At 38.6% G+C, this 10,592-nt stretch overlaps 1 protein-coding gene across 34 annotated transcripts in view; it reads left to right on the forward strand.

Moving 5' to 3' along the window:
- The window catches only part of Map2 (microtubule-associated protein 2), a 267,382-nt gene that overhangs the window by 224,845 nt on the left and 31,945 nt on the right, over window positions 1-10,592 (forward strand). For all 34 annotated transcript variants that reach the window (XM_006495746.3, XM_006495754.3, XM_006495751.3 and 31 more), the window contains one exon: window positions 1,398-1,475. In XM_006495746.3, the coding sequence (XP_006495809.1) occupies window positions 1,398-1,475 (78 nt within the window). The remainder of the gene's footprint in view (window positions 1-1,397; window positions 1,476-10,592) is intronic.

The following is a 10,592-nucleotide window of genomic DNA, read 5'->3' on the forward strand; positions in this document are numbered from 1 at the left end:
CCAGAATTTAAATATAGATATGTAAGTAGATATATAAATACATAGATGCATACATGATAGATAGGTCATAGATGCAATGACAAATTACAAATTCATAAATGATTGATTGATTGATTGATTGATTGATTGATACATAGCTAAATGATAGACACAGATGCATGGAAGATACATAGCTGCATATACAAATTATAGATAGAGAATTGATAGATTATATATATATATATATATATATATATATATATATATGAAGAAGACTTTTAGGATTCAGTGTATCTGTTTCCTACAATGCCCAATATGTCAAATGGCATGGTTTCTAAATCCTAAAAATATTTTATAATTTTATATAGTTCAATGTATCCTTAATATTTGTTTTCCTGATTAAGAGTTCTTGAAATGTCTACTAAAAATAAACCATCAGAATATCTTTCTTCCCTTGATTAAGAGCTTAGAATATACTCAGTATGAGTCAATCTGGGTGTCTTGATTATCAAGGACTATGCTTCTCATGAGGAGAAATGGGGAAAGTTCCTAACTTAAAACATTAACCTTTAATCTAGCACTCACTCCTGTTCTTGGTTACTCTGCAATAAAACTCAAGTTTTAAAATGTGAAGTCTTAATAATAAGTGGCACAAATTTCAAAGAGTCAAGGCATTATACACTGTTGTCACAAAGCCACCGCTACTAAGTTATCCACTGTATTGTGAAACTTCAATTCACATAGTCTATAAAATAGATTCAGCTACTGGCATTAATTGAGAACTATTTCCCTTGAAGTCCCTTCCCTGCATAGGAAGGTCATGAGGAAGGTAAGTGTTCAGGAGGATATCAGATCCTTTCCCACCATACTAATTCACTGGGATACCAAAGCCGAGGGTGGCTCAGCTCCCTCTCATTGGGTAGAGCTTGTCCGATGAGTACCAAAGTCTGTACCAATTTCACTTTTCCTTTCCGAACATAAAAGAGAAAGGAAATTTCACCTTAAACTGAGGGTCAAGTGTTACTGAAAATGTTTATCAAATAACATTCTATGAATGATCAATATAATATCTATTTCTAGACCTAGCAGAACACTCAAAGATTGTTGTTTTTAATTAGACAATTCTAATCCAAATCATAATGCTTGCCTGGATGTATTTTAATGTGGTATCTCGGGGCTAAATGAAACACATTATTAATTTTATAACTACAACTTGGGACAGAATTTGTTTTCATGTGTATCTAATTCATTCTTATGGAGAAAATGGCTTTAAAAGTACAGAGTGTTTGTCTTCTAAGTTGTTAACATATAAATCATGTAAAAGATAGAATTTTGTGAGAGCCTGTTTGTAGACTGGAAGACCACTGGACTGACAGAATTAATTATTCTATCTCATTTCCCCATTTTTTAACCTGTAGCAGCCGAAGAAACAGCTAATCTGCCACCTTCGCCACCACCATCGCCAGCCTCAGAACAAACAGCCACAGTGGAGGAAGGTAAGGCCTTCTTTAGCCTTGCAGGGTTGAGTCTTTCAAAAAGCACAAATAATAAACTCTAGTCCACAGCCAGGGATGCTGGTGCCAGGTAAAAATGCAGACCAAGCTGATACTGCTTCAGATAATCAAGAAAATAAACATGTGACTGAAAACAGAATCTCTTTTCTACATAAAAAATTAGATTAGAAATATGGTGAATATTAAGTAAATGGGAACATCGAGTGTGTGAAGAAAACCTTGTGTCCAAGTTGCTAGAATAAGTATGAGAAGTTAACTTAATGTGGAGATGTTGGACAGACATGATACAATCCTCTTACGACTGAAAAGAAATGAGATATAACCCCCATGACAGGGGGAGTCAGTATTTTCTTATGGAAGTGTCATAAATTTTGTATTCCACTCACTGTTACATTGCTGAGAACTCCCCCCGGCCCTGCCCCACAGCAAACTCTCAACACATATTAATGAATACAGCACCAAGCTTATGAATGCACAGATACGGGGAGCAGTGAACCAGAAGCCGAGAGCGCGAGGCTGCTTCCCCACTGAGACCTGCTACCCTCCGTGAATACATTCATGCACTCACTCCATGTCAGCACTTTAGCTCTCATTGACAATCACAGGGATGCTCTGAAGAACATCCATTCAGAATTTGAGATGAAAGGCACGCTATTACACTGCGGCAGCCTTTTGCTGAGCCTTGGAGTACTCGTGGAGGCTAACTGAGCAAAGTAAGAACACTGGTGGCTTGCTCTCAGTTTCATACACTAAGACTATTTTTATTTCTTCATTTACTCTTCTTTTTGCTCTTACTTCATATCATCATCATGTAAAAGATGCATAATGTTGATCGCTAAGTATCATTTTATAATTTGTAATCTGATTTACTTCAAATTTTCCTAAATACAGGAAGCTGAATTTCTCAGCTATATATTGCTAACTCTGAGATATATTATTTTTAGTCACAGATTTATAAACACCACCTTCTCTTTTTTAGCAAGCCTTTTCTTGAGACTACCCTCCTCTTGACTTGATACTTGAAATAACATTAAACAAGCAAAATCATTATATGAGGGGAAAAAAGATTTGGCAAGTGTAGTTAGTATGTAACAGCTATTGGTTATTAGTCTTCTTAAATGTGATTTATAATATCGTTCATACATCTGAAAGACTCTCCTTGGACTTGTGTTTAGTCATCTGGGCCATATTTACTGAACACCTACAGTAAGTGTCCCAGGGGCTATTCAAATTCTGAGCAAATACTTGAGACTAAAACCTATATAATCCCTGCTTTCAACGGGATAACTGCATGGAGAACAGGAATGCAGCAAATAGGCTTACAATTATTTCAACTGGATTATCTCCATGAACAATAAGGACAGCAGCCTCCAGAAAGAACAGCAAGGGAATCCTTCTTTGACTTTATGGCCAGTTCCAAAATAAGAGAAAATGTTGGTACATCACCGATGAGAAAGGCAGTGCAGAGGAGACAGGATGCACATTTGGATACTAATAGATGAAAAGATGCCATGTTCCAGGGCAGAAGACCATGTCTAATATGTACGGAGAAAAGGAGAAAGGACTAAGAGAATGAAGAGAGGGTAGTTTGGGCCAAGGGCCTAGATTTCATTCTAGATGCAGTAAGAAGCTTTGTGTGACAATTGTACACCTCTCAGGTCATTGACAATGTTTCTGAGCTCCTACTTAAAACCATTAGAGTGCCCGAGAATCCTCTTAAAGCAGAGAGAACTATGATGTTGACAGACCTGACCCACTTCAAAAGTCTGCTGAAGGGAGAATGGTTATTGACGCCTCTCACTCAGTGGGAGTTGTAGCAGAAAAGGAAGAGGACTCCTCCTACCCATCCCGGATGCACCTAATGTCCTCCTTCCAGAAAATACAATAAAGAAGGCATGGACTCATTTTCATCTCAGAGTTACTCAGTTGTCAGCTTGTCAGGGTGTAAAGAATTGCCTTCCCCAAATCGTACCTCTACAATCAGGGAAGGCACTAGCTCCCTTCTCATCACAAACAATTCAGAGTTGCTTTCCAACCTCCTTTCGTATTTTCCATTTGTTGTTTTTTTTTTTTCAAAAGAGACATTAAAGTACATAAAGACCTAATGATAGGTCACCATCTTTTGAGTTATATAAAAAATATACATATATGTTTATTAATTAAAAGGTACATGATAATCTCATACTTAATATGTGAAAGGATCTACTGATCCTTTATCTCAAGCCACAAAAAAAAATTAATGTGCAACAAGTAACAGATTTCTAAAAAAAAAAAGAGAAGAGTTTAAAAACAAGCTAGTTACAAGCCCCAAGAAAAGAGGGAACTGTTTGATTTCTTAATCAAGTTTTCAATGAGATTCTAAAGTCTCAGGCTGGTGTGCCACTCACAACAGATCTGCTGGGTGAGGGAACAGGTGGACTTCACTGCTTTGTCTACAAGATTATTTTCTTTCCTAAATACAAACTGTCACAGCAGCTTTGAGGGCATAAGGACAGCCACAGTCTGACCCTATATGGAAATGAAAGAGCTTGCTTACATTCAAGTTGAGTGAATGGGTGGCTCTAAGAACATACTTCCTTCTTCTTAAATATCAAAAAAAGAATTTTTTAAAAAATTGCCTAACCAAAGGGAAAGCTTACACTGAAATAATTTGATGTTCACTTTACAAGTATCCCTGTATTGTAATTAATGTAATATCAGTATTCCTAGAATATGTGCCTATTGGGGGATACATTGAGAAGAGATTTTATTGACAGAAGAATTTGACAAGTATCTCACCTAGGAAGAAGACCATGGTGCTGCTATTTAGGGCTCTATTAGTTAGAATGTCTTCTCACTAACTGTCTTACCTCCTTGATAAAGTCTTAACAGCTGTCTTTTGGCCTGAGATGTTAGAACACGGAAGCCTGTAATACAAGAATATACTCTGAACCAGGGGTCCTTCTGCCTTGTCAGGTTGGATCCAGAATTCTGGGTGTTATTTTGCAGTTATTTTCCATGGATACAGCAATATAATCATTTCTAGCTGAAAGTAGTTTCTCCCATGTCATTCAGTGGTGGAAGTTACCATCAGGAAACTGAGAAATCTTTGGTCAAAGTTTGCAAAATGGAGAAGGCTCAGAGATGATATAGAACATTGTACATGGGGCTCAGCTGCCCACTGCTTGTACCATAGGGCCATAGCAATCATTAGTCCTTGATCCCCCCCATGAAACCCAGTTCCTCATAAATGTGACTAAGAAATTGTTCCAAAAGCAGTCTGACGAACCATACCTGAGTTTGACAAGTCATAGTTTTGCCCAATATAAAGTTTTAAATGTGTTAATAATACATTTAAATAAAAGCAAACCACAAGAAAATTACTCCTGAGTTAAAACTTCATTTCTGAAGTCTGTAGTTATGCAAAAGAGCTCTGTGGAAGAGGCCAGGATTCACAAGGCCATCCTGTTCTTTTATATGTCACATGGTTAACAAGTAGATTAGTTTATCATGAAAACAGAGTTTTTGAAAGCATGTTTTCTTAGAGTTAAAGAAAATGCATTTGATTAGCACCTTAAGCCATGAAAGTCGCTCATACAATGAGTTCAAACTCTCCCTAAGTTTCTCAACTCCAAGTTCAAATATTAAATTAAGGTAAAGAAGAGAATTTGAAACTGAGTATCTGGAAGACACAGTGCAGACATGTATGTAGTCACAGGCAGTATCAGTAAATAGCACTTGCCCCGAAGGCTGGCAATCTGAGTCTAACCCTGAGACTCACACTGTGGAAGGAGAGACCCAAGTTGTCCTCTGACCTCCACGTGCATACCATAGTGTGCACCCCACTTGTGTGTGTGCACACACACACACACACACACACATACGTATGCATGCATGATATGTAAATAAATAAAATTTAATAGGATGTTTTGTATGAGCACACATTATGCTTGTCAGTTTCACAAATATCTTCTCATTTATTTCTTCCAGCAACTTAAAGATAAAAAGATGTACGTGTTTTGTCAGAGATATCATTTTTTTTACACCTGGATAAATGACTTGGCTAGAATTTATATCTAATTATGAATCAGCATCCTCCAACTAATTCCCTGATGCAGTCTCCTTAGGGTTGTTGATATAAGACTGTGAAAGTCCCTTGCCTTCAAATAGTTCTGTTAGAAGCTACTGTTCTTGTGTCAATTCTTATAAAACTTCTCTCAACTACATACTCTATTCCGTATTCGTGCATTCACATGTTTGTTTGTTTTTAATTATTTACCGATCCCTAATGGGTGGTAACCAAAAGCAGCTGCCATTTGCAGTTCATCGCTCTAACAAATGAGACTCTTGCACTATTCATGTTTAGCCATCCCTACCCCCAACTGCCACCCCCCACTCCAACCCCTCACACCACTTCCTAGCTTAGCTCTCAAGTTCCCATCATAGATGCTATTCACTCACACATTCTGAGCAGAAACTTGGAGTTCTTAGAGCACACAGTCCTAGGAGAGGTCTGGACTTGGCCAAGTATCCCTTAGGAGACTGCCTTAATGAAAAAATAGAGACTAAGGAGAAATGGTCTTTCCCCTGGAGCCATTAAAGCTCCATACCAACCCACAGATGTTTCTGCCATTCTGGGGTTAGGATAAGTATTCATAGTAGAAAACTGTCACTTCCTTTGATTTATTACAGACTCCTGAGCTGTTTTTATGTCTTGGCACTTAAAACAGGACAATGATGACCACAGAGGCCGAATGCGTCAGCAAAGTTGAAACATCCTTGAGTACCTACCCATCACCTCTTCACTACCAGCCCTCAGTTCTCAATGTTGGCGCTTGTGTTGTAGTCTTCTTTGCTTCCCAGAAAGCGAACGTTGAAATTCAGAGAAATGCATATCTCACTTTTGGCCCATGATGTGGCTTGAGCAGCTTAGACATTTTATAAGTAACTTGCATTCATGAGAAGCCTGAGGGGGGTCACTGGGGAACATGTGACTTACAGGGACACATCACAAACCCGGAACTACCATCTAGTCTCTGTTGCAGACTAGATCCTGAAAAGCTATCTGCTCAGCTGATACTAAGCATATAGCCAATGCCATGGGGTTCTCTCTCATGGTATACTAAATACCATGGCTGACAAGTTTCTGAGCATCCAGTCAGAAACAGCTTCCCTGGAACTATCAATAGCTTGTTGGCTGATTAATAACTAACATTAAGGGATTAAAAGCATTCTGTCTCGTATTATTTTAATATCCTCATACTTTCAAAGCTATTTCCAGTTGCCAATACTTGGCCGTCGAACAAAGTTACAGTCCTTAAAATACAGTGCATTTGCAAAACAGTGCCATAATACCGCATGTTTAAAGTTGAAAGGTTAACTGCACAGAGAGATACCATAGGTTTTGGTTCTGTTCTGAGGGTGACAAACATTTACTTGGGTCTAGATATGAGTAATAGTGATTAGTGACAACCCTAGTAACTTGGACATAAGTCTGAGAGACAGCATCTATATCAAAAGACAAATGGGGTTCATCCAAAATGTTCCAAATTCTCGTTGACTCAGAGAAGAGTCCAAATACTCCTAAGCAGATTAATCTGCAACACAACCTTAAAGAAATGTATTACTTTCTGGTTGAAATCATTAGCTAAAACTTAAATTAACCAAAATGTCAAGTATTTATATGTGATTAGATAATCAAAGTTTCAAACAGAAGCCTTTTTCCCAGTAAGTGATCGTACCATGCTACCCCGACAATGTTTCTCTTCCTTAATTTCTATTGTATTGATGCATGACTTAGAAGTCACCTTTAGGAAGGAGGTTCTTTCAAAGAATAGATGGATGGCAAAATTTCCTAAGTGGTAGTTTGAATTAAGTACCCAGGAAAGCATGCACGGTTCACTAGCTCCCATCATCCATCAGCTCGGCCTGTCTCAGCCCCTCCCATCCAGCTGTGCTGCTATGGTGACCCTCTGTGTCCTTCTGTAGGTGTCTGTCTCGTCTGTCTGATCTCATGTCTGTCTTGTCCAGTTCTCCCTGCAGTTTCTTCCTGTGTGTCTGTTTGTAGATGAAGGGGCTGAGGATCAAGTGGGCCCTCTACACAGGTTCCCCAGCCATGAGCCTGCCACCAGCGGGGAGAGGCGTGGGCTTCTAGCCCCCTCCATCTCCGTGTCTGTGCCTGATGATGAGCCTTACAATTCCGATGAGGAGTACTATGAGCATCCTCTGTTCAGCTCAGAATGGACTAGTGTGCCCCCCAGTGTCACAGCGCAGAGCGCACAGGCCCACTTAGGCCAGGAGAAAGGTGAACAGGAGCATGGTGCCCTATTGCTCCTCCTCCCCGGCCTGCAGCTCTGTCCACACACATCACCATGTTCAGTGTGCTTTCCTGTGGGGGGGTGCGGTGGGGAGCATCGGCCTGTTTTGTCCACATGAAAGTGAAGTCCCTATAGAAGGATTTATCCACTGAAGTGCCTCAAAATTTGTAACACGAAACAAGCACTTCCTTTATTTTTTCATTATTGTTCCTATGAGATGGGAAGGGAAAAGAAAAGGAAACAAGAAATAAATCAATTAAAGTAGGATGCTTTTTTGTTTCTTTCAAATACATTATCCGGTAAGAGCATATTATTTACCTAACCTGAAGAAAATGATGCTAATATTATTGGTTTTCCCCCTTGTATATGGACTATGACTAGGGCAAGCCTTGAATGGAAGTCAACTTTTTACTACTATAGTCAAACACTTGATCTTTAAAAAAAAGAAAAGAAAGAATAAAGAACCTACTTAGAGCAGGAAAAATGCTATGGGGTGAATTTATATCTACATATCAATAAGTCAGAAACTGTGGCAGAGGCTTCCAAGGCATCTGTTTCCCAGCTCACCTCACCACAGCTGGGAGGAAAAGAAAGGCTTGACTCAGAACCTTTGTTCCATAAAGCTGTGTGCTACCTGCGTATAACTGACTATCCGGAAAGTGATATGAAGTGATGGTAAACCGCTATGTGTTCAGTTTCAACAGAGGAGATATATACATATATACATCATATATACATACATACATACATACATACAAAAGTACAACTAAAATAATACTTTGGCTTAGACAGAACTGTTCTCAATGAGGACAGTGACTTGCTAGGTACAGAAGAGCTCCCCATGTAGGACAATGTGTGGTGATAGAACATGGGACAGACAAGTCCACAGTAGCAAAGAATCCACTCGCAGCTCACCAGTCGCATTCATGACAGTGAGCATCTCCCAAAGTCATTTTGAAAAACAGTAAGCTCCAATAGCTCTGACACCCTAAGAAATGTATCCAGCATAACATGTCCTTTCCACAGAGTGAACTAAAAGTGAGAAAATTCTGTAGGAGGTTTCTAATTAAGAGGTAGGTAAAGGGGATACAAACAGACCTAATTCGAAATTTTAAATGTCCAGGCCAAAATATTATATAGATTTGAAAACCTGTAAGTTAAGTTGTCTATATTTCATTAGTAAGCTGGCCTTGGTGAAGTTAGATACATTTAAAGTTTTTTTTTTAACTAGAGTCGAAATCTGTGCACTATAAAGGAATTCCTAAATAATAAGGAAGAATTGGAATTTTTAAAATGTCCCTACAAATTTAAATTACAGATACACAAATATCTTCATGGGGGCTGGAGAGATGGCTCAACGGTTCTGAGCACTGACTGTTCTTCCAGAGGTCCTTAGTTCAATTCCCAGCAACCACATAGTTGTTCACAACAATCTGTAATGGTATCTGATGCCCTCTTCTGGTGTGTCTAAAGACAGCTACAATATACTCGTATACATAAAATTAATAAATATTTTTTAAAAAAAACAAGTTTCTGTATGGTAAACACATAAAGATAGATGAGGTTCAAGGTGCTAGTATTTCTTCAAAAAGAAAACTCTTCCCTTCCCATCTGTAGTGTTTCCCACAGGGCCTTTTGCACAATGTCCAAATTGTTTAGGGAAACACCATAAGAAACTTCCCACTGCAGACTTCTAAAACAGCTTCCTTTCCTTTATCAAAGGGTAAAGTGGATTTACTTATTTTTGTGGAGTTTTGAATTGTAAATGAGAGAGAAATGAATAAAATAATTTATGGCCTTCAGAAGCTGTTTGCATTTCAAGGCTGACTTTTTTTCTTGTGTTATTTACACTTTTGGGGGATATTTTTGGCAGTCCGGAAGCCTTTCTGTTATCTTTCCTGAGTGGTTTTATTTTGAATTGCATAGTAAGATTGTATTGCTGATATGGACACATTCTCTTAGTAACTATACACAAGCTATTACTGACTAAGTAATATGAAAACAATTGTATATAAGGAGAAGATACTTTTGTAAATGATAACATTTTGAAGTTAAAAGGTATTTTGCTTCCAATAGTTATTTCCCTGGGCATCACATAATTCAATGGAGGCAACATAAGCTGACTTTCAAAGCACTTCCTTAGAGATATTATATCCAAGGTCTCTGATGGACCCTGTGATAAGCAAGTGAAGGTATCACTTTGAGGCTAAGCCTATTTTATTCCTAAAATTGTTTTGCAAAGATTATACATTTTAAACAAAGCAGTTGGGAATTCTTATGTAGGGACTTCCTCCATTGGAGAAAATAGCCCCTGTCTAACCAGTCGGAAGGCCTTTCTCAGCACAGCAGTACATCTTTCTTCTCACCACCATGTGTTGGGGCAACACCATCATCTCTAACAGCCAGTAAGCCATCCCCATTGCTCACTGTAGTGCCACTCCCATTGAGGATGATCAAACCACAAAACCCTTTCAGCTCTCGAGTTTTAAAATGTGGAGTACAGCCTTTTAATTAGAGTCTTAAAAGGCCTTGCTATCATCATAGTTTTCCAGCGAGTACATAATGTGACTGCCGTTTGGTTATTAATTTGCTCATCCAGATGGGGAAGAAAAAAAAAATACGCCTAATGCGGAGGAGAGTTTATACAAATGGAGCTGAAAGTGTTTCATGAATAATATTTCTGTCTTCTCGTGTGTTGTTCTGTGGTCATGATGTCAACATCTTTTTCATCCCCCAAGAAGAAGAAACTCTAGAGGGTACGATGGCTGAGGAAATGAAGCCTGCTGCCCTTCCTGGGAATGAG

Source organism: Mus musculus, chromosome 1, assembly GCF_000001635.26.
Source record: "Mus musculus strain C57BL/6J chromosome 1, GRCm38.p6 C57BL/6J".
NCBI lineage: Eukaryota > Metazoa > Chordata > Mammalia > Rodentia > Muridae > Mus > Mus musculus.